Source organism: Peromyscus leucopus, chromosome X, assembly GCF_004664715.2.
Source record: "Peromyscus leucopus breed LL Stock chromosome X, UCI_PerLeu_2.1, whole genome shotgun sequence".
NCBI classification, from domain to species: Eukaryota; Metazoa; Chordata; class Mammalia; order Rodentia; family Cricetidae; genus Peromyscus; species Peromyscus leucopus.
Genome location: NC_051083.1, coordinates 58,282,194 through 58,307,457, shown reverse-complemented (window position 1 = coordinate 58,307,457; position 25,264 = coordinate 58,282,194). Strand labels below are relative to the sequence as shown.

Genomic DNA, 25,264 nt, shown 5'->3' with positions numbered 1-25,264 from the left:
TCCTAAATTGCTGTCTGTTTTTTGTTTCAATGTTCTTTGCTCAATGTTATGTTTGTAATTATAAATGTCTTTCTGATGGATTTTGTCTAGTACTATAAAATTTCCTGTCTCTAGTCATAATTTTGTCTTTTTTTTTACTCATTTTATTTTCTTTATGTGTATATGTGAGTTTATATTCACCACATCTAAGCAGTATCTCGGAGAGGCCAGAAGAGGACATCAGATCTCCTGGTATAGGAGTCACAGATGGTGTGAGCTGTCGTATGGTCACAGGGAACCAACCCCAGGTCCTCTACAAGAGCTAAAGTTGACACTAGTGATTTTTAAAAAAATTTCTTAATATGCTGTATTTATTTATTGAAAATATATTTTTTCGTACAATATATTCTGATCACAATTTCCCCTCCACCAACTCCTTCCAGATCCTCCCCACCTCTCCACCCAACCAAATTCACACTCTTTTTGGCTCTCTCTCATTAGAAAACAAACAAGCAACTAGAAAAAAAAACCAGAATTGACCCAAATAAGCAAACAAACAGAAAAAAGAGCCAAATAAAAAGCATAAGAAACATACCCAGAAGAAGGGACACACTCATTTGTACACACAGAAATCCCATAAAAATACAAAATATGAAACCATAATATAGAAGCAGAAGACCTGTAATGTAAAAAAAAATTGTACAGATACAGTTTTATGAGACAAAGAACCTTAAACAATTCTACTGAGTTTGTTTTGCATTGGCCAGCTACTGCTGGGTATGGAACCTAGCCTTAAGTTTGGTTTGTATACTCAATGAGACCCAGTAGAAGAAAATTAATTTTTCCTTTGCAAGTGATTGTCAATTTGAGATAGCTTTGGTTAGGGATGAGGGCTTATGTCTACTTCCCCTCTCAGCTGGGAGCATGCGTGGCTTAGAACCATGCAGCTCCTGTACCTTCTGCCACAGTCTCTGCTAGTTCCTGTGTGTTTCTGCTCTATTATGTCTAGAAGGCTTTGTTTCCTTGGTGTCTTCCATTCCCATTGGCTCTTACAATGTTTTTGTCTCCTCCTCTACAAAGTTCTCTTGAGTGGAAGGATTTAATGAAGACATGTTGGGGAATATTATTTTAAAGTGCGTTACTTTTGCTTATGTTGCATTTGTTTAACTCTGTGAAGCTGTAATACTTTGCCTGCCTAACACAACTAATGGTCTAATAAAGAATTGAATGGCCAACAGCAAGGCAGGAGAGAGAAATAGGTGGGACTAGCAGACATAGAGTATAAATAGAAGAAATCTGGGAAGAGGGATTGAAAAGGAGCAGTCAGAGAAGGAGGAAGACATCAGGGGCCAGCCACACAGCTACACAACCAGCAAGCCACAGAGAAAGAGTAAGATTTACAGAAGTAAGAGAACAGGAGAAGCCAGAGGCAAAGATAGATGGGATAATTTAAGATAAGGAAAGCTGGCAAGAAAGAAGCCAAGCTAAGGCCAGGTATTTATAATTAAGTATAAGCCTGTGTGTGTGATTTATTTGAGAGCTGGGTGGTGGGTCCCCTCTAAAAAGAGAAAAAACAACAACAAAGACATCCTATTTAGGAATGTGTGTTTTAAGGTATCTCACTCTCTGAACATTGTCCAGTTGTGGGTCTCTGTATTTGATCCCATCTGCTGTGGGAGGATGCTTCCTTGATGATGGCTGAGCAAGACACTGATGTATGAGTATGGGAGAATGTCTTTTTGAGTAATTTCTTTGCTATGTTCCTTTAGCAAAATAGTATTTAATTTTTCCCTTGGCCCCTAGACTATCTAGTCTCAGGTCTTAGCCATCCAAGCAGTGGCAGGGATGGGTTCCGTTTCTAAGAGTAGTCCTTATGTCCAATCAGATATTAGCTGGTTACTCTCACAAGCTTTGTGCCACTATTGCAGCAGCACCTCTTTCAAGTAGGTCCCCATTGTAAATTGTAGGCTTTGAAGCTTGGTTTTTGTCTACCTTTCTCCTTTGTTAGTGTACAGAGTACCTTAAAGTACCCTGAATACTAGTAGGAGTCAAGGCTTTAGGTAGGCATCATCTCAACTTCACCACTTTCAATGAGTTCTGTAGGTGTTGTCTTCAGCAGTAGGGCCTTACCTTCAGTTTGTGGAGAGCAGCCCACAGTTTTGGCAATAGCCTAGTTTGTTTGGGAATTTCCATGGAGCCTTTTGGCCAATAATTGAGCTAGATATAACCCATTCCTGAAACTGGAGGTTTCATTTGGTGGTGAGAGATGTCTAGTTGGAGCGTGTCTCCCTGTTATTTTGTTATCCCATTTTGATTTCTTGCATATATGTATATATTTTCAGAAGCTTTTACTGTATTAGGTTTCCAACAACCTCTCAAATGGCCCTTAGTTTTAGCTGTCCCTCACCACATTCCCTCCTTTACACTTTGCTTCCCCCCTTCCCTGTTTGATCCTTCTGTTCCAGTCCCCATTACTGTCCATCTATAACTCTCTATTCTATTCCTCTCCTTAGGTAGATCCATCCCCTTGCCAAGCTCCTTACTATGTACCAAACCTCGGTGCTTAATGTTGATTGTAGCCTGCTTATTGATAACTTAACAACTAATATCCACATATAAATGAGTACATAGCATATATGTCATTTGGGGTCTGGGTTACTTCACTCAGGATGATTTTTTTCTAGCTCCATTCATTCATTCTAGCTCTATTACTTGCAAATTTCATGACTGTTTTAAACAGCTGAGTAGTATTTCATTGTGCAAATGTACCACATTTTCTTTATCCATCCGTCTGTTGAGGAACATCTAGGTCATTTCCAATTTTTGCCTATTATGAAAAAATACAGCAACATTGAACATGGTTCAGCAAGTGTCTCTGTGGTGGGTTAGAGAGTCCTTTGGCTGTATGCACAAGAGTGGTATAGCTAGATCTTGAGGTAGATCTATTCCTATCTTCCTGAGGAACCACCACAAAGATTTCCATAGTGGCTGTACAAGTTTGCATAAGTAAGGATAAGTGTTTTCCTTACTCCACAACTTTGCCATGAAGAGGTATTGGATTCTGTCAAAGGTCTTTTCTGTATCTATGAGATGATCATGTGTGGGGTGTTTACCCACCACCCCCACAGTTCCCCAGAGTTTTCTTGAGTGCGATCAGCAGGAAATATTAGATAGAAGGATTTATTGTGGAGAATATCGCGGAGATAAACAGATAGAAAATAAAGGATAGCCTCGAGAGGGCCTGGAACCTATTCCAACAGGCCCCGACTGTCTCTGGCCCAGGGTTTTTATAGAGACGCCAAGGGGTGGAGCAAAAGACCTCCTCCCCCAGCAGAGCCAAGTGCAGACCATCTCAGACACCTGCACTCAGGCCCGTGGTCCTGATCATCCTCCATGTGGACCTGCTGGATAAAGCCACGAGGAACCCGAGAATGGGCTCCCACAGGTCCCCCCTTCTTAATATATAAAAAAATAACTATTAATGGCTTATAGAAATCTCCATAGCTGTTACACCTCCCATGATGGGAGTAGAGGATGATATAGATGGCATTTCTCTTTTGAATTAGGTCCAAGGTGACCACAGCAGTCTTAGCTGCCTCAAGCCCTTTCGAAACCAAAAATTCTTAAGGCAACTACAAACTTGAATCCCTTAGCTTCATCATTACCATTAACAGGTTAACATTAATATTGCTATACATAGTCACAATTCTCTCAATCTTACAACTCAAAGCAAACTCTTAACAGAACCATTTGAATTAGCATATATGGTGCTATGTATAGTTAACAATTTTCTCCATCTTACAACTTTAACTCAGTCATTTGAATTTTCTTGATAACAGAACATAGGAAAAACTTCGATGTATTCACATCAAACTTAAACATTTCCTCAACTCCACAAAACCAGGGTGCATTAATATCAATAGGTTTCTGCGAACATAATTCAATCTCATAGCTCCTCCTTTTCTTTATAATTTTTAAACAAAAACTCAAACTTAGTTAGAGGAACCCAAACTTATATAATTCCTACAAACCCATATTGAAAAGCAATAATTTCAATCTAACCATTAACACTTCGAAAACTTTTAGCAAAACATCCAAAAGCAGCTTCTTAATAAAACTCTTTACACACTTTAAAAGTAGTCTCTTAGTATACCCCATTTGCATTTCTTACTAACAAAACATGACATTAATCCACTCAAACAACAATTTAAATTAAATAGACTAAGGAATATTAACTTTTTCTTTATAATTTTAAGGAAAAATCTCAAGCCTATTTGAAAACCCAAACTTTTCTGTTTAAACAGTTCCATTTGTAACACAAAACCAGTTCCATAAGTAATTCCATTTTTACATAAACAGTTCCACAAAACAATTCATAAATCACCAGTTAATAAAGCATATACGCATACACAAAATTGCATCTTGATTCTAAGTAGAAATACATTTCTTCATTTAAACAGTTCCATTTTTAACCCAATTCCAGAAAACCGTTCCTAGGTCATTACTCAAAACTGTCCCATTGCAATGAAATCTCTATTGTTTATTTCATTTAAGTCTTAAAATTCAAATGATAAATTCTGGTACTAGCCTTCCAAATATGAGAAATCCATAACCAAAATTTTTGTAATTTTATCTCATTTTTAAGTTCAAAAAGTTCACACAAGAAAAATTCTGGTATCAGGCTTTCACTTCCAAATACGAAGAGATGTTTTTCAACCAAAACTTTTTGCAGTTAATTTTTGTTCAAACAAGCGTCTCTGCAACTTTTGTTCTCACAGACAGACCTTTTTAGTTATAGTAATATTTTAAACCGCATCGTTTTTTGCTGTTAGCTCAGGTTTTTCTGTGCTGCGTTGATATTCCACAGATCTCAGCTGCGGATGCCTTGTGCTGGTTCTGGCGTCCGCCATTCTTAGCTTCTTAGCGGCTTCTGGAGCTTTTGAAACCATTTAGACTGCTTACTTTGCAGTCTACTAGGACACTATCTCCTGTGTCTCACCATATACATTAATAGACTCACATTTAACATTTACATTTTTTCAAACTCACATATAACATTTTTTGCCTTGCAAAGCATTTTTACAAACTCACATATAACATATTAACATCTACTTATTTATACTTTAAGGAAACTATAGAACTACTTTAGCAAATATATTTTTTATTAATTCTTATATACTTATATTCATTTCATCTTATTTTTATTTAAGCTTACATTTACAACTAGCATCTTACAAGCTTATTACTACGTCTTAAGACTACCTTAGATACTTCTTACAAGCTTATATTTTTTTTTTTGAGCTGAGGATCGAACCCAGGGCCTTGCACTTGCTAGGCAAGTGCTCTGCCACTGAGCTAAATCCCCAACCACAAGCTTATATTCTTAAAGGAACTCTATAGATCTATTTTACAAACTTATATAGGCTACCATTAGCATATATCTAACTTAGCAGACACCTAAAGATTTCTTAACACAGATATAACAAGACAGAATTTCTACAAACTCACATATGTTATTTTCATCTTTCTACTTCTTACTCTTAATTATTATCACTATCTCTATTATAAAGATTCTCTTAACTAGACAGGAAGTGCATACATCATTTCTAAAGTTTAGAATTCATAGTCAGTTTTGTTATAAAGCACTGGGATTTAGTGAGTGTTGTCATTATAGAGTTGTGATACTTGTTGCTAGGGGACTGTAACATTCTCAGGACAAAGCCACACCCCAAAGTTGCCAGTTCTCTCAGCAGTTCCAGACCGGCAGAGATGCACTGTCAGCGGTAAACGGTTTTTAACTAGAGGCTGTCCCTTCACCCAAATTCATAGTAGCTCCCCTAAGTGCTTCAATTCAGACAAACGTTTCCATTACAGCAGTATTTTTGGTTCGTTCTACCGGAAAACTTCACTTCACGCTGAGGGTGAAATTACCGTATTTAGCTTCTGTAAAGCTCTTCGCCAATACTGCACAGCTATTAGGTGATATAAGGTATTTTTCTAAAGAAGCTAGTAAAGCCAAAAACAGCACAGCTCTGAACTCTGTTTCCTCACTGTTTGCATTAACCAGTGACAAAACCTCAGACATACTAATCGAGCCACTTTCATTCTGGTTCCTTTATAGGAACCTCATTGGAGCTGACCTTCCTTAGGTTCCACGCTCCTTACCACACGCTCCGGTAACCACCGAGCTTCATTCTCCTCTTGTGAAAAAACACAAACATGTCCTCGACCCCATATTAAAACAGGATCGGGACCCTTCCATAATCCCGAGCAGGGATCTTTCCATTTCACTTGAGTTTCAGGATTTAGTATTTTCACTTCATTAGCTTTAACTCCTGATGTTATTAGCAGCGGTGATATTTAGCATTGATTTCTTATAAGGAACTTTCAGGTAAAGCAACTCTTTTGTAAGACAGCTAGATTTTCTGAAGTTTGTTTCCCATCTATAAAGCAGTCATTTCTTTTCTGAATGCCTGTTTCCTTGTCTCCTTATTAGATTTGCAAAGGAATTACTCATTGCAGGCAGTTGTTCAAAAGGCAAAAAACTTTTTTAATTTCAACAAGTTTTTTCATATCTAAGACAAAGTTCAGTGTATAAACTGCTTTCCCTTGTTTTGAGGATTTTAAAGTGGCTTGTTTGCTCTTATAGGTAGCTTTTTGTCATCCAACTACTGTAAAAACTTTTCACAGCTATTAGGGTAAATAAGGCATTTTACCAATGGAGCCCCAAACCGCGAAGCGCCTAGTTCCATATCCTTTCAATTTTTCATTGGAACTGACACTTAAACTCTCAGATGATTTTCCTTCTTATTCTTTTTAAAGGCTGTATTTTAAGTTTACCATGAACGTATTTTTGAGCTGACAAAAGTGTTTCAGGGCAATGTCGCCATCTTCAGCGGAAAAACTACCTTTTCCAGAATGCATTTCCCTTATATCAGTCCATAATAATATCAGTCCCATATCAGTCTCATATCAGTCCCTTATATCATTTCCCATAGTTCTTTTTGGGTCTGAGAGTCAACTGGTTCTCTTTTACCAGACTTGCTTACAAATTCTTGCCTGGGAGGTTTGAACAAAGTTTTTTGCTCTTGCAATGGGAGATTTGAACAAGCATTTTACATTTTCAGCTATGGCACATTGGGAGGTTTCTATTCTCCTCAGCTGGCTTTAACAGGTGTTTCAACTTCATCATACACTGGCCCCCGAATCAGAACCACATCTGCCTCGTTAACCGGCATTGAGGCTGGCATTTCTGATAGCAACTTTCCTCGGGGCTTGCCTTTAGCCAGTCAGTGAAAAACAAGATCATGTGAAAAACAAGATCATGTACAACAGCTTTTCCATAGCTCCTTCAGAGAGATTTTCTCCCACTGATTTATCTCATTTTGCTTGTTCGTTCCCCCTCAGATGCAAAGCTTCAGGTATCTGTCTGTGGCTCTGTACCTCTGCTAGCTGCCTTTGGAGGTAGGGGCTTTTTTTTCTCCCCCCGAATCTGCCTCAAACTCTAGCAGCTTTTTCAGGTCATATTTTCTGGGGAGGAATCTGTCTGCTCTGTTTCTTCAGAGTCTTTCTCCCAGACAGTATCCAGTTTGGTCTCAGTTTATCCCCTCTACCCCAGAAACAGTTTCCGACACTACAGTGGCGGCTTTCCCTGCTACTGAAGGTAGGGGCTTTAGTCCGTTTCTGTTTTCCGGGTCTGTGTGGTTTGCGAACAGACTAATAATCTAATAAGGGAGGTTTTTTGCCATTTCTAAACTCCCATTAGGTCAGGTGTTTTGCCTCATCAGGCCTTCACCTGGCTCAGTCCCCCAATGAGTTGCATTTGCTTGTCTGGGTGCTCAAGGACAGAGCTTATGCCAGAGGCAATCACCCCTCAGGGCTACACTCCCTCATCTCACTGGGAGTCAGTTGAAACAAAGCTTTGCTCAAAGAGGTGCTTTCTCTGACAGAAAAGAAAGCTTTACTCCTGGATAGTTCTGTTCTGCCCTGGCTGGGCTCTTTCCCCAGACAGCGTTCTGACTCGGCAGCACAACTGCTTCAGCCACAGTTCAGCTTTACTGTTTTCCCAGAAAGGTCCTTTCTCTGATAGGAAAGCTTTTCTCAGATTTCTTTTTGCAGCTGTGGACCTATCAACCCGGGACTTGTAGGAAAGTGGACAACTGTGCCGTTCCCACCAGCTTTAGCTTTGTTTATTAGCAGTTTTCCCCTGGGTCCTGCACCTTCCTGCCTCAGCTCTGTGCTCCAGGAAGTTTGCAACTGCGAGAATCCTAGTATCCCCGAAATGCACTCCAACTCAGAGACACTGGCCAGTCACCTCTGGGTTTTTGGTCACTAGTGAGGATACAATGCTAACAGTTTGCATTGCTTCAGGGGATCTTTGCATTAGGGCGATTAGGAGCACCTTTTCATTCTGAAATGCTCACTCAAAACCTTTGCTGCCTCAGCTCGGTTGTAACTGAAAAGCTTGGCTTTTTTCTCTGGTAAAGTTTCCGGCCCTTTTGGGCTCTCTGTAGCTCTTTACCCTTAATTCTCCCCAAGCGTTTCCCTCAGGGTACTCTGACCCTCTGTCTTTTACTAGCTTGAAGAGTCAGAGCTTAGAAGAGGTTTTTAGGAACTTGTTCCTGCCTCCTGCTTTGCAGGGAGGATTGTTAAAGCTTGAAAACTTAGAGAGGTTTTGCTGTCTTAAGTTTGTTGTTTTCCCTTAGAGTTAATCTCAGGTGGTCCCCATACTAATATCTTCAGGTGATTCTACTTTTTGTCCTCTGAGAAAGTTAAAGGTTTTAGTTTTTAAGTTTAAGAGAGCTTTTGAGAAAGATTAAGGCTTTTTAGAGAGATTTTTCCCCAAAAATTTTCCAAGAAGAGCTTTTAGTTTAAGAGAAAGATTTTTCCCCCCATGAGAAAGACCAACTTTTCCAAAAACTTCCCATCTTTAAACTTTGATTTCTTACACCCCCATTTTTGCCTCAGGGAGAAATTACTTTCTCCTGCCGCTTGGACTTAGCATTTCAGCTGTCCCCAGACCAAAAGCTTCCATAGGAAACTTTTTCTTCCCCATAAGCTCAAAGAAGTGCTTTTTTACTACCCGTAAAGCCCAAAGAAAGATTTTTTCCCCCAGTTTGCTTTCAAAGCCCCCAAAGTAGAAAATTGAAGAGTTTTTCTGTCTAGTTGCATTACTTATTTTTTCCTACACAATCTTACACTTCTAAGTTTTTCCTAAACTATATTACTACCCTATACCTTATACTTATCACAGATAGAAATTGAGAAAGGGATAGAAGATAGAAAATTTTGACAGAAGAGAATTTCACTGCAGCATCGGACATCCTTCCAGTCTGCTTTCCTTTTCTCTCGAGGATAAAACCCCTGCCTCCCCAAAAAATATATATAAAAAATATATATATTCCATAACACCGGCATGCCTTTCCAATGGCAGGGCTGACTTAGCACTTTCACCAAAAACTCTGTAATAAAACTATTATTTTCCTTTATCTTTAGTCCCTATTACTTTGTCTTTAGTCCCTGTTCATTTGTCTTTAGTCCCCCCCTTTTTTTGTTCCCCCTTTTTTTTCTTTAGTCCCTTATTTTTTCTTTTTTCTTTAGTCCCTGTTCAGGCGCCATTCTGTGGGGCGTTTACCCACCACCCCCACAGTTCCCCAGAGTTTTCTTGAGTGCGATCAGCAGGAAATATTAGATAGAAGGATTTATTGTGGAGAATATCGCAGAGATAAACAGATAGAAAATAAAGGATAGCCTCGAGAGGGCCTGGAACCTATTCCAACGGGCCCCGACTGTCTCTGGCCCAGGGTTTTTATAGAGACGCCAAGGGGTGGAGCAAAAGACCTCCTCCCCCAGCAGAGCCAAGTGCAGACCATCTCAGACACCTGCACTCAGGCCCGTGGTCCTGATCATCCTCCATGTGGACCTGCTGGGTAAAGCCACGAGGAACCCGAGAATGGGCTCCCACAATCATGTGGTTTTTGTCTTTTGGTATGTTTATATGATGGATTACACTTATTGATTTACACATGTTGAACTATTCCTTCTTCTCTGGGATGAAACTTACTTGATCATGCTGAATCTTTTTGATGTGTTCTTAGATTTGATTTGCAAGTAATTTTATTGAGAAATTTTGCATCTATATTCATAAGTGAAATTGGTCTGTAATTTTCTTTCTTTGTTGGAACTTTGTGAGGTTTTGATATCAGGATAATTATGATCTCATAAGAATAATTAGGCTATGTTCCTTCTGTTGCTTTTTTTTGGAATAATTTGAAGAATAATGCTGTTAATTCTTGAAAAGTATGGTAAAATTCTGTGCTGAATCCATCTGGTCCTGTGCTTTTTTGGTGGTGTGTGGTGATATTTTATTTGTGCTTTAATAAATAAAGCTTGCCCGGAGATCAGAGGAAAAACCAAGGCATTATAAGTAAACAAAAAAGTCAGGCAACAGTAGCACACTCCTTTAATCCTATCACTTGGCAGGCAGGGACCTGTCTGGATCTCTGTGAGTTCAAGGCCACACTGGAAACAGCCAGGTGTGGTGGCACACACCTCAAATTCCAACACTAGTTAATCAACGAGGTCTGGATGTCTGTATAGAGAGATAGGAAGTGACAGAACTGGACAGGAAGAGGAAGTGATCTAGCTGTACAGAGAGAGCAAATCAGATGGCAGAACAGCAAGGCATATAGGCATGGGTAGACAGGAAGTTGCTTGCATTTGGAAGCTGAGGTATTGGTAAGGTAAAGCTAGCTGTGGCTGTTTCTATTCCTCTGATTTCTCTTAGGCTTTAACCCTAATTTCTGGCTCCAAATTTTTTATTTCCATTTAGAAATTTGTCTACAGTGGTGGGAGACTTTATCTATTGCTTCTATTTCAGTAGGGGTTATAGTTATAGTTCTGTTTAAATTGATTATTTGATCCTGATTTAACTTTGGTAGGTGGTATACATCCAGAAATTTATCTTTTTTTCCCCCTCAGGGTTTTCCAATTTGCTGGGGTACAGATTTTTAAAGTATATACTTTTGATTCTCTGGATTTCTTTTGTGTTGTATGTCCTCCTTTCATCTCTAATTTTATTAATTTGGACTTTCTTTGTTTTTTAGTTGTTTTGGTCAAGGGTTTATCAATCTTAGTGGTTTTCTCAAAGAACCAACTCTTTGTTTCACTGATTATTTGTATTATTTTTGTTTCTATTTTATTTTAGCTCTGAGTTTGATTATTTCTTGCCATTTACTTCTTTTGGATGTTATTTATTTTTTTTGAGCTTTTTTTATTTATTCCTTAGAGCTTTCTGGTGTACCATTAAGTTGCTGTTGTGAGATCTCTCCAGTTATTTTATGTAGGCACATATTGCTGTAGACTTGCCTCTTAAAACCACATTCATTGTGTCCCATAAGTTTGGATATGCTGTGTTTTCATTTTCATTCAATTAAAAAGTTTCAAGTTTTTTCTTACTTTCTATCTTGACCCATTTTTCATTAAGTAGTGCATTGTTCAGTTTCCACAAGCCCATAAACTTTCTGTTGTTTCTTTAATCTGTGGTGGTCAGATAGGATACAGGGAGTTATTTCACTTTTCTTGTATCTGTTGAGCCTTGCTTTGTGTCTGAGTATGTGATGAGATTGGAAGAAGGTTCCATGAGGTGCTGAGAAGAAGGTATATTCTTTTGTGTTTGGGTGAAATGCCTTGTAAATATCTGTAAAGTCCATTTGGCATAACATCAGTTAGCAACAGCATTTCTATGTTAATTTTTGTCTGGATGACCTGTGTATTGGTGAGAGTGGGGTATTGAAGTCTTCCACTCTCAGTGTGTGAGGGTCAATATATGATTTAAGACGTAGAAGTTTTTTTTTTAAACCTATTTGGGTGCTCTTGTGTTTAGTACATAAATGTTATAAATTGCAATATCCTGGTGGATTTTTGTTGTTGAGTATGTAGTGTTCTTCCCTATCTCTTCTGATTAGTTTTTGTTTGAAGTCTGTTTTTGTCAGATACTAAAAATGGCTACTCTGGCTTACTTCTTGGATCCATTTGCTTGGCATAAATTTTCCCTTCCTCTTAATGTGTGGTGATGTCTATCCTTGATGGTAAAGTGTGTTTTTTGAATTCAGCAGAAGGATGGATCTTGTTTTTTTTCCCTTCCCCTTTCAAATCCAATCTGTTAGTATAGTGTATATTTTTTCTTTTTTTTCTCTTTTCTTTCTCCTTTCTCTTTCTTTCTGTCTTCTTTCTTTCTTTCTCTCTCTCTGTCTCTCTCTCCCTCCCTCCCTCCCATCCATCCATCCATTCATCTATCTATCTACTTATTTTTGCATTTTTTTGCTCTGTAGACCATGCTGGCATCAAACTCAGAGATCTGCCTGCCTCTGCCTGCCAAGTGGTAGGATTAAAGGTGTGTGCCTCCACCACCTAGCATTCTGTGTTTTTTAATTGGGGACATTGAGAATATTGTGTTGAGAGTTATAAATGAGCAGTGTTTATTTATTACTGTTATTTTGTTGTTATGGTGTGGGGTTCCCCCTGCCCTTTGATTTGCTCATCTGGTATTATTTATTACTTGTCTTGATGTTGTTAACCTCCTCAGATTGAAGTTTTACTTCTATACCAATATAGAACTGCATTTGTAGATATGTACTAGTGAAATTTGGTTTTATTTTGGAGTGTTTTTCTTTCTCCATTTGTTGTAATTGAAAGTTTTTCTGGGTATAGTAGTCTGGGCTGGCATCATTGGTCTTTTAGAGTCTGTAGAACATCTGTCCAGGCCCTCTGGCTTTTAGAGTCTCCATTGGGAATCCAGGTGTTATTCCAATAGGTCTGTTACTTCTTTCTTCTTTCCTTTGCAGGTTTTACTAGTCTTTCTTTTTTCTGTTCATTGAGTGTTAGGATTCTTATGTGTCATAAGGAATTTCTTTTCTGGTTCAGTCTCTTATATATGTTTCTTGTACCTTCATAGGCCTCTCTTTCTTTAGTTTAGGGAAATTTTCTTCTATTATTTTGTTGAAAATATTTTCTGTGATCCTGACCTGGGTTTCTCCTCCTTCCTCTATTTCCATTATTTGTAGATTTGGTCTTTTCATTGTGTCCCAGAGTTCCAGGATATTTTGTGCCTGGATTTGCTTAGATTTAACATTTTCTTGGACTGAAGTACTCATTTCTTCTATCTTGTCTTCCATGCCTGAGATTCTGTTTCATCTCTTATATTCTGTTGGGGAACTCTGAGGTTTTTGTTTGACTTCCTAAACTTTTCTCTCCCTGTTTTAGCTCACTTTGGGTTTTCTTTAGTGTTTATATTTCTACTTTGTTGTCTTGAACTGTAGTCATCATTTCATTCCACTGTTTTTTTGTGTTTTCACAGATTTCCTTAAAGGATCTATTCATATCCTCTTTAAGGTCCTTGAGCATATTCACAATAGCTGTTTTGAATTTCTTGTCTTGTGCTTTAGCTATATTGCATTTCATAGGGCCAACTGTGGTAGTGTTGCTGGATTCTGATCGAGTCACATTGTCTTGGGTGTTAATGATTGTGTTTTTGTGCTGGTGTCTCAGCATCTGTTTTGAGATGACTGTGTTTCTTGGTGTGGATATCAGTTCTTCTTTGGGTGGGTGTGAAGTTTCTTGGTTTCTGTTGTCCTCTCTGGATCTTAGGAAAGCATAGTGGCTATGGCTTTCCTGGTAGGGAGTGCTTTTGAGTCCCTTTGAGGTGTGGCCTCTGTGGGTCCCATATAGAATGTGTTTCTTGGTATTGGGGGCTGACAGGAAGAAATATGGGTAGGCTAGAACTAGTGCTGGGACTGACAGGGTCCACAGGATGGAGGAAATCTCGATCTGCCTTGAGTTTAGGCAGAATCCCCAGGGAATGGAGTTTTCTACTGCACTGGGGGCTGGGGATGTGACTGAGGGGTTTACAGTGGAGGACAGGAAGGAAAGAAGATCCCCTCCTGATTTTCAGGTTGGTGTTGTCAGAGGTCCCAGGTGGAGAGTACATCTGGGTATTGGTGGCTGACATGAAAAGATAGGGTGAGGGAGGAAGGCTGCATCCTGGGGAGGTACTGGACAGTACCCAGAGAATAGAGGCAGAGAGGGAGGAGAGACTCCTGGAAGTGGTCTGCTACAGGGCTGGGATAAGACTGGGGAACTTGCAATGGGGAGAGGAAGTAGAGTGAAGATCAGCAGTAGGCACTTTTAACCACGGAGGCATCCATATTTCTAGGCCCATTTTGTTTGCTATTTAAAAGACTAGATCTCATGTGGCCCAGGAGGTCCTTGAACTGGCAATGTAGCTAAGGCTGGCCTTGAACTACTAATTCTTCTCCCAGTACCTCCCAAGTGATGGAATTACAGGCATGATTTTGTGTAAAACATTGTTTTGAAGCCATTTCCCGATTTGTTACTTATTTCACAGTGTGTTTCACTAGGACAATTTGTACTAAGTACATACTTTTTTTGAACATTGTACTGTTGTTTTCTGTGTCTGTGTCATGACCGTTTGTTAAGAATTGAACATTGAGCCTATGCAGTGGCTTGGCAGGTAATGGCATCTGACAACCTGAGTTTGATCCGCAGCACCCATATGACAGAAGGGAAAGAAATGACTTCAGAAAATTGTCCTCTGATATATATGTGTGTGTGTGTGTGTGTGTGTGTGTGTGTGTGTATGTGTATGTGTGCAAATTTTTACAAAGTGTAATTTAAAAGAAGTGAACAAGGGTTAGGAAGATGGCTCAGTGGTTAAGAGCACAAGTTGTTCTTCCACAGGTCCCAAGTTTGGTTCCCATCACCCATCTGGCAGCTCATAACTTCCGTAACTAAGGTTCCAGGTGATTTGATACATTATTCTCAACAGATACCTCACATATTGCATAGACATATATGCAGGCAAAACATTTATACATATACTTTTCTTTTGGCTTATGCATGGTTAGTTAGTCTTGGATGATCAGGGACTTCACAAGTCTATCTTGGGCATTCACACATCTCAAGGCATGCATCTGTTTGCATGCAAAAATGTCTTTCTGTATTTCTAGTAATAGCTTGGGGCCTTTCAGAGCATGTCATTTTCTGCTCTACTATTCTCCAATTTTTAACCAAATATTTTGATCACACTCTTACTAACTCAATTTGCCAAGCTGCTTCCTGCTACTACAACTTAAAATAATTATGGGTGATTGTTTTGTGACATTGTCCATAGTGTCTTTTAAGCAGAATTAGTTTTGTCAGGACCAGGAAGCTCTCAGGATCTGTCAAATTGGATAAATGGAGAAAATTTCTTAGAGTTGGAACTTAAAAACCTCCAGGCACATTTTGCCCCCTCCAGTGGCTTCTGAGCTATTGCTTTGCACAGTTACTACAGTTATTTCCAGTGTTGTTGCAGAATGGAAGGATAGTGCTTTTCTTAGGATACTTGAGTGGACCACGAAGGAGATTTTGTTTTTTCCTTGAATAAATAACACTCAAGTTAAGCTTTTAGTTGTGTATTTGCAAGAGATATGGTAAGAAATAAACCAGGAGAGAGACTGAAGACTCAGTTTGACCTCAAACTATGAGAGCCGATTTTTATTAGTCTAAGAGGTTGGCACCTCAAGAGCCTCCTGGGAACAGGAGAAAGTGTCCGCCATGTGGGGTCTGAGAATCCAATTTTATAGTTGAGAGTAGGGAGTGGGGAGGACCTGCCTTTGCAGAGCCCAGAAGCTCTTTTTTGTAGAAATGGGATTTTGACCCTGCAGGGTGGGAAGTAAGTCACATTGTCTGTTTCTGTAACCTCTGAGCTCCAGGACTTGTGATATGGGTTTGCTGCTTGCTACAATTTCATGGGGCAGGGGACAGATTTCTCGAAACCTTGGGCCTGTTTTATGGTCATAATTTTGCAGAGGGGATATTCTTTATTCCAGACCCTTCATATAGAAAGGCTAGAGAGAGTCCTTATCTGTCTGGCTGCATCCTGCTGATGGAGGGGATATTGTTTTGGAGTTCTGGGGTCTGGAATGACTCCAAAAGAAATATTATTTTTCTTTTGTCCTGTGTGGTGGACTGAGTGATAGCAGTGATTTGATCCAGGAAGAACTTCTGTAAAATGTTGAAAAGACAGATTTAAAGCATGCAGGGGCATTAAGGGGAGGAGCCAGGATGAGACGGAAGCAAACTCATCCAGAGGAAGAGGCTTGTTGTTGAATTTTGTGAGCCTGAACTAGCTTAGATTTGTTGATCTAGAAGCAGCGTTGTTTCTGCACAGATTGCTTCATTCACAGCAGTCCGGAGATCTAGCTCTCAATGATATCAGAGTACCACATTGGCCAAGGAGTCAAATTGATCCCTAATGGTGTCAAGCTGATCTGAAATTTCTTTAAGGCTTGCTCAGAGCTGGTTAGACAGAGAGGTTAACTGATGCAAAGAAACCCCTACTCCTACCAGCATGAGTCCTGAAAGAGTGCCCAGAGTGGCAAGAAGAGCGATGAGTCGCATGGCCCATAAGCTTGGTGAAAGGTACTGATATTGAGGAAAAGCCAGTAAGATGAAGGGGTTTTTAAGAGCTGACGGATTAGCTTTGACTACAGCGTGGTGGTGGGTAAGTATTTGAAAGGATTTCCCTAGAGCAAGGAAGTCAAACCTTTCTCCTCATCCTCAGTAATACTGGGAACCAGAGAGAACTCAGTCAGATTGAAAATGGGAAGGCCAGTTAGGCGGATAGTGCCAGAAGGGCCATCTGGGATGAAGTGGTTCAGATAGTCTTGTGGTGAAGGTGGTGACGGTGAGTTTACATTGGTAAAGTTGGAGGGAACTGACAAGATTGTACATAGGGAAGTGGGGGGTCTGTGAACACATTGGGGGGCCTTGTGAAGAAGGCTTAAACTCTCTAGGGCAAATGTTGGGGAGGAGCGAGTTTTTACAAATTTGCCAAAAGATGAGAGTTCTATCTTGTTTAGGAAAGCCCTCCCTACTGTTTCAAGGGTCCCCCAGTATCTTTAGAGGTGAAGTCAAAGTCCAATGTAAACTAGACCAGCAGCAGGATAGGGGATGGTTGGTTAACAATTTGAGAAGCAATGACATACCCAGCAAGGAGACAGAGAGAAAGACCCTGTAGAAACTGGAGGGGGCATGGGTTGGGGATTTAGCTCAGTGGTAGAGAGCTTGCTTAGCAACCACAAGGACCTGGGTTCGGTCCTTAGCTCTGGAAAAACAAACAACTGGAGGGGGCACTTGGGAGCCTGAAAAATCCAGTCTCTCCATATGGTAGGAAGAGGACAAGAAAACCATATAAAAACCTCTGTCAGCTTTGTCATAGATATTAGCAAGGCTGATTTTTTTGTCATCATTATAATAAAGATACAAGGCTATTAGTTTGGCTCAAGAGCTTGAGACTTCTTATTGACAATCTATAAGTTCAGAAGCCAGCCATTTGATCTCCTTTATTCTAACCTTGTGGGGAACATAAAGAGATAAAGTTAATAAAAACTTCTCAACATCATGCTTAACATACTTTTGTTTAGCAAGGTGAAATGTCATCATGCAGCTTAATGGAATACATACCAGAGGCTTGTAGAAGGATAAGTAACTGCGTAAGGAACAAACACCTGGAAGCTTTGGAAGAGAAGTCAGTTAAAGGCAGTTTCTAATTGACAACTTAAAGGAGAAGTGGAATCCCATCAGTTTTTTTTTTTTTTTAAATAGGCTATTTTCCAGCAACTTACCAAGGATTAGGGTGTACAGGGACATATTGAAGTTGTGAGAATCACCAGTGAGAACTAGTAATGTGTGAGGAATGCAGTCCTTTGGACTATTAGAGAAGCATACTGATAATGTTAATCCTGCTTATTCTTTTCTGCTGGGTGCTTTAGGTGATGTAGGTTGTGAAATTTAATTACATTTTTTTTTTACTGTTAAGACCAGTTGAAGTGGTCCTCAGGGGTCACTTGGGATAGGGTGGAACCCCTGGCTCCTCTAGTCCTTTTACTTTTAACCAGTTAGTCTACCTATATCAGGATAAGTCAAAGGCCTTATTTGAACATTGTTTTATTTGGAGGCATGAGGGAAATTTTCTTCTGTGTTGACCTTCCTTTTTGTATTCTGGACACTGGTTAGCATTTACCAGATGGGATCTTCATGGCTTCCCTGAACAAGAGAACAGGTGACTGACTCCCCATGGTCACAGAACATTTTAAGAGATGCTCCACAGTCCCCTGGGATCTAATTGACCTGGGAAGACAAGGGGGAAATATTTCCTATTTAATCCTTCTAACGACATCAGTATAGGCCTCCAAATGTAGTCATTGAACACCCAGAAGAGCACTTAGTAATTTTATAACAGTCTGATAAATGAACTTTGATTAGATATATAGTTTAGCTAGTCCTTTTAATTGTTGATCTTTGAGCTTAAAAACAATGTAAGGAATTTTTGTGGACCTTTTAAAAATTATTATTTATAGAAAAGCTTCGAGGTTTAAAATTATCTTCCTAAGCTTTTGAGGGTTTAACTTGCTCCAGCTGTTTGAGAGGCAAGCCAGGGGGTATCCTGAGAAGTGTATCACTTTTCTTTTAACCTTGTCTGTAGTACAGATCAAGGTGGGAAGTGCTGCATTTGAAGAGATAGTGGCTAGTTCCCTTCTGTCCTTATCTGTAGGACAGAGCCAGGTGAGCAGCACCTGAAGCTGAAGAGAATAGGACCGAAAAAAGGACTACACAATGCTCAAGGTCCTGTTGTTTGTGGTGATGTAAACCAAAGTAACCTCTTGCCTCATGCAGAGGGGTGTAGGGCCCCAGCATGTCTCAGGTAGCTTGAACAATTGATGGCTAATGAGAAAGTGCCAGGCCCTTGGCTTTCCATAAGTGCTAAGAGTTCCCTGCAGGTCCTGGGCTTTGAGGAGGTGGGGGTGGGGCGTGGATAGGGAAGGGTCGTGTTGTTCCAGATAAAATAGAAAGAGGAGAAATTCTTCTGCCATAGGGTCTCCTGATCTTGTGTAAGTCTATAGTACTTAAAAAAAATTAGGTAGGAGGCAAGCACTGTAATCACTTATGGTAATCATTTTAAAACCGTTTATTGAAAGAGGACCATCTGGACTGGGAGAGGCTTTCGGTAATTTATCCTCTATAAGTTGGATTTAAGTCTCTGTAAGCTAGAGAATAAAACAGTAACAACAGACATCTAAAAAACTCAGAAGGCAATGCCCTCTTAACCTTTTTTTGTAGTAACTGAACGGTGAAAGCAAAAGCAAGGCTACCCAGGGTGCCCCGGGGCGGAAAGAAGCAGACCAGTGTGGAGCAGTGCTGTTAAGGTGGTGGGGCAGAGGATTCCATCTTAGAGGAAAACGGCTCTGGGGATACCCATCAGCCATAGCAGGCAGTAAGACCCACCCGGCAACTTGTCATTTGAGTCTCGCCCTGTTGGGAACCATTTTACCAATATTCATCCCCGGGGCACTGTGAATCTCAAACCATTAGCTCCCTTTGTTAACAGGCCAGTGTTGGGAGCATATGACTGGGAAAAGGCTTAAGTCCCTCTTAGCAATCAGTAAATATGTCATGTAAACACTCCCAAAATGAAAACAAAACAAAAATCTCAGAATTAAGAAATGCCTGGAGGTCTGGTTTACTTCCTTAGTCTGATGTAAAAGGGGATGCAGTGACAGACAGTGTTGCAGCCCTTATCTCCATTGACCTTAGCCTAAGAACAGCCTTCAGGGCTCCTTTAGCCTAAATGTCCTATAGATGTGAAGATGGAGCATGTGGAGGAAAAGGAAAAGTTTGAGCTCATCCTCTAAGATGCCCCAATGCTGCCTAGTTGGTGTGATAATTGCCTTCAAAATTTCAAGAATGTTACTGTAATACCTGATTTAGTAGGTCTAGAGTTGGGCATGCCATGTGCATTTCCTTCAAGCTCCCAGATAACGGCAGATCTGAGACTCACTTTAGGAGTAGCAAGGATCAAGAGGTTACCTGAATCCCTTGCTGAAAGTCACATTTTAAAAGTTGGCACAAAATCATTTATATTGTGTATATTATATGTACATTAATGTGATTTCATTTTCACCATCATTGAATATTTGAAAATGCATAATGAAAGTCATTGACAAAATAAAAGCATTTGTCTGGCTGTATAATCACACTGACTTTTTAAATTCATTACTTGTTTGGGTTTAAGCCCTTCATAAATACACTGTGGATTCTGCTTGACAGTATCCTATTCCAAGCCACCATCTGATTAGTGTATAAAATTCCCAGTTGGTACCCCTGTTATTATGGGATGGGCTATGGAAAGTCAGGTATATCAGCTGGCTTCTAGACCCAGCTTTGTTGGATACGTCTTGAATTTTGAGTTCCACACATAGGAAATAGAACTAATTGTTTCTTTGTAGGATGGTTGTTAATATTGTTGTATGCAAGATGAGAAAATATTCGCCTATTGTGTGTAATAGAGAGTTCAATTAAGTGGTTTCAAGTTAGAGAGGAGAGGGATTGAGGATGAAAATATGCTGCAAAATGTTCAACTATTTTAAATGGCTGCTTCATTTGTTCAGACTTTTCTTCTGAAAGTAAGTACTGATTCAAAGTTCTTAACTTCCTCAAATACAAGTTGCTGCTTGGCTTATGTCCCTTTGAATTTCCCATGTGCTGTAACTGTGAGGAGGAACTTGGCGAGAGGATAGCAGTGTTGACCATCTCTACCGTCCTCTTCCTTTGCAGATTACTCTTCTGCGGTTCAGAAATTTTCCCAGACACTGCAGTCGTTTCAGTTTGATTTCATCGGGGACACTCTGACCGATGATGAGATTAATATTGGTAAGTCTTCAGCAGCGTGTGGACGTACAACTCAGGAAGCCATCCAGACTCCACGGAATTGCCTTCTGTTCTGGATAAAGAGCAGCACAGGGACCTCCTCATCCCTTTTGATCTAGTGCAAGGCCCTGGGAGGCTGCTTAAGAATGTTAAGAAAACATCCCTTTTACTACCATTTCCCCCTCACGCCAAGCAGAGAAGAGGTCTCCCGAACCTCCGCTGTGGCTAGACTGAAGGGAAACTTTTCTTTAAATCATCTAATAAGTTAATCATGAGATGTTGGACAAGTTATTTCCCTTTCAAGTCTCATTCTCGTCTTCTGCAATTACAGTTAGTAACTCTCTGAAAGTTATTACAGAGGACATTGAGCAGTGGACGTGTTTATTTTTATTCTGATGAAGGTAAATAAAGCAAGGACCAGTAAACTATGTCTCTTGTGCCTACCTCTTTTTGTATGTAAATTTTATTGGGTCCTAGCCACACTCTCTAAGCATTGTCTATGGGTGTTTTGTTTAGTGACTGATGGCCCTCCAAATTTAAGATATTAACTTTACATTCTGACTAGATTGAGTTTGCTGACCCTTGAGTTAAGCATACATTATTTGCTGGGCTGGCCATGGTGGTGCATGTCTTTAATCCTGGCATCCAGGCCAGAAGCACGTGGATTTCTTTGAATTCCCTGCAAGCTTGGTGTATGTAGTGAGCTCCAGGCCAGCCAAAGCTACATAGTGAGACCTAGAGAGACCCCGTATGAAAAAAAAATATTTCCTAGATGAGAACAATGAACCACACAGCTGTTATGAGTGATAATACTGTTAGTAAAAAGAAGTGATATATGCAGTTACATTTTATAATCTCAAAGATTAAAATATAAAACATTACTATAAAATCTCATTGTAGCTAATTTGAATGATATATAAATATATAAATGATGCAATTACTTATGATACTATTCATGTATAGTTAGCAGCATGTTGGGCACACTGGAATATTAACTTTTGAATATTTTCTTGTATACTTACTATTTTATTTAAAATTTTTTTCTCTTCGCTTTTTCTTTATTTTCTTGAGACAAGGTTTCTGTATGTCCCAGGCTGGCAGTGAAGTTTAAAAAAAGAGTGATTTTGTTTTCAATTACATATTTCAATATGTCTCTGTATGTAGGTATGGGCAGGTGAGTGCAGTTCCAGAAGAGGCCAGAGAGCCAGATCCCCTGCAGCTGGAGGTGGTTGTGAGCGATCTGACATGGGTCCTGGGAACCAAAGTCAGGTCCTCTGCAGGAACAGTAGCTGGTCATAACTGCTGAGCCATCTCTCTAGTCCCTGGCTTTGAACCCTTAATTGTCCTGTCTCAGCCTCTCAGGTGCTGGGATTGAAGGCATATGTCACCGTGACTAGTTCATGTATCCGTTTTCTTTGCATGGAAATTACTTTTTTTTTTTTTTTTTGGTTTTTCGAGACAGGGTTTCTCTGCGTAGCTTTGCGCCTTTCCTGGAGCTCACTTGGTAGCCCAGGCTGGCCTCGAACTCACAGAGATCTGCCTGGCTCTGCCTCCCGAGTGCTGGGATTAAAGGCGTGCGCCACCACCACCTGGCTGGAAATTACTTCTTAATGAATATAAAATTTAAACTGGGGATATAGCTCAGTTGGTAGAGTACTTGTCAGGTATGCAAGAAGCTCCAAGTTTGATTCTAGCACTGCATAAATTTGAATGTGGTTGCACACACCTATAATCTCAGCGCTTGGAAGGCAGAAGCAGGAACATCAGAAGTTCAAATTTATCCTCTGCTGCTGTTTGAGTCCAACCTGAGCTATGAGGGAGTTGAAGATTAGATAGTTATAGTTATAGTTTTCCTTGTTAAGAATTTCAGCAAAGAAACTCACTAAAGAGGTTTAAGTGTATAAATTTGAAAGACATTATAAGTTCTGTTAGTAATATAAGTTAGGATAGAAAGCGAATCAGGTACATTTTGGACTCACCAAAATAGGATAGATATGGAATTATTTTCTCTGAATTTGTCAAATGCAAATGGACTAGAGACATTGTTTAGGTATTTATTGCTTGTATATATTGTATATAGTTATTGTACTTATTGTATATAGTTTTTCTTATATTAGTTATAACTTTTTTTCTTTTTTTATTAGAATAGAAGGGGGAAATATGGTGATATTTTATTTGTGCTGAAATGTGATTTTATTTGTATGTTAATAAAGTTGCCTGGAGATCAGAGCTAAGAGCAAGCCATTTAGCATAAGTCTGGCAGTGGTGGCACACACCCTTAATCCAATCACATGGCAGTCAGAATCTCTATGTGTTGAAGAACACAGCCAAGTGGTGACCTGAACCTTTAATCTCAGTACCTGGAGACCATAGAGACCTGGAGGTCTGTATAGACAGGCAGTGACGAGGAAGTCATGTGGTTGGGTTTAGAACCACTGAGAAGGCAGAACAGAAAGGCAATAAAAAGATAGGACACAGGAAGAAACTCTCTCTCTCAGGGGAAGGATGGCAGCGAGTGGTAAGATAAGGTGGTCTTGGCTCTTGGCTACTGCTTGATCTCTGGGATTTTAACTCTTTATTTGGCTCTGTTTCTTATTTAATAAGACCATTTAGAATTACATATACAGAGCTATATCGATCCTGTCTCAAATAAGCGTGTATGTGTGTGTGTGTACATATTTTTGTGTAGGCTCAAATCATAACATTTTATATTTACTTAAAATCTTATACAACAAATTTCCCATGTTGTTGAAATTTCTTCCTAAGTTTCATGAGAAAGCAAGGACATTGTTTCATTAACTGCTATTTTGCCAACACCTAAAAGAATGCTAAGCATGTAGTAACTGCTGAACACATGTTTACTAAATGAGAATAATAGCTATATAAGCATTATTATATTATATATATATTTGATATATTTATAGTTTATTTTCTATTTCACTACTTTTGAGGATTCACCTTATTTATGGTTTTTACTATTTTAAATAGTATCATGCTAAATACCTTTGGGTTAATAACATTGATGAGTATTTTATTAAATGTGGTCGTGTACCTAGTGAGGTAGATACTTGTGTTTGAGTTGTTTCCAATTTGATTGGATTTCATTCTACTTACACAGGTCTGTCCTGGTCCAAGAGCATGACTTACTAAGATTATCACTGGCTCTGGAGGTAGACAGCTTAAGTTTGACTTGCAGATCTACAACTTATTTGGTGTGTTACTTGAGCAAGCAATTTCACCTCTTTGAATGTTATTTTTTTAATGTGTAAAATGGGTCTATCAGTTACTTTTTTATAGCTGTGACATAAAGGTAAGCAAGGTTTATTTTGGCTTAGTGTTTGAGGACATATAGTCTTTGTGGCAGTCTAGTCATGGCATTAGCAGACTGCTGGTCACATTGCACCAACAATCAGACAGCAAAGAGAGAGGAGATTTGTGGTGCTTATTTGGCTTTCTCCATTCCTCCTTTTTATTTAGGTCAGGACTTTAAACCATGGGATGTTGCTGTACACATTTTGAGTGGTGATTCTCTCCTTAGTTAAACATCTTTGGAAACTCCCAGTCAAGTCCAGATGTGCCTACACATCTAAATTCTAAATTCCATCAAGTTGATAATGAAGATTAACCATGACAGTGGGGATGAGATAAAGATAGGTGTGCAAAATGCTTCAATAAATGTTAACCATGTAAAATTATTATCAATATAAAATCTAATTTATTTTTACCTGTTATTGATTGAAGACTTGCATGTATATGACATATGCAATTCCATAAATGCCTCTTTTTTCTGTTAGCATAATCTGATAGTGTGCCCATTTGCCTCAACAACAACGAACAGAGCAGAGAATTGTCCACTGTCACTGAATGTCACCATAAATGTTAACTCGTGCTATGTAAGAAAAAGGGTATATGAAGTTAGCATAATGACAGTCCAATTCCTCCTTTTTATTAAGTCTAGGACCCAAGCCTATGGAATGGGACCATCCATGTTTAGAGTGGGTCTTCTGACTCAGTTACTCTAATCTAGATAATCCCTCACAGATATATTCTCTCTCTCTCTCTCTCTCTCTCTCTCTCTCTCTCTCTCTCTCTCTCTCTCTCTCTCTCTCTCTCTCTCTCTCTCTCTTCAAGACAGGCTTTCTCTGTGTAGCTCAGGCTGTCCTGGAACTGGCTTTGTAGACCAGGCTGGCATTGAACTCACAGAGATCAGCTTATCTCTGCCTCTGAAGTGCTGGGAATAAAAGCATGTACCATCACTGCCCAGCTTCCTCACAGATATTCTTAGAGACTAACCTAATCTAGATAAAGCCTTCCAAGTATGTTCTGAAGCTTCTCTCCTGTGTTTTTATAATCCTGTGAAATTGAACATACTAACTGTCACAGAAGTCAAAGTTTTTGGAGTCTCATGTCCGCTCCCAATTTGACTTTTGTTGGATGTTAGCAATGTTACTTGAACACATTGAGTCTCCATTGTTCTCTCCTATGGAGTATAATCTACCTCATAAGGTTATGTGGA

General features: G+C 39.5%; 1 protein-coding gene across 2 annotated transcripts in view; it reads left to right on the top strand.

Moving 5' to 3' along the window:
• The window catches only part of Ophn1 (oligophrenin 1), a 359,638-nt gene that overhangs the window by 103,997 nt on the left and 230,377 nt on the right, over positions 1–25,264 (top strand). For both annotated transcript variants that reach the window (XM_028883891.2, XM_028883889.2), the window contains exon 3: positions 20,656–20,751. In XM_028883891.2, coding sequence (XP_028739724.1) covers positions 20,656–20,751 — 96 coding nt within the window. The remainder of the gene's footprint in view (positions 1–20,655; positions 20,752–25,264) is intronic.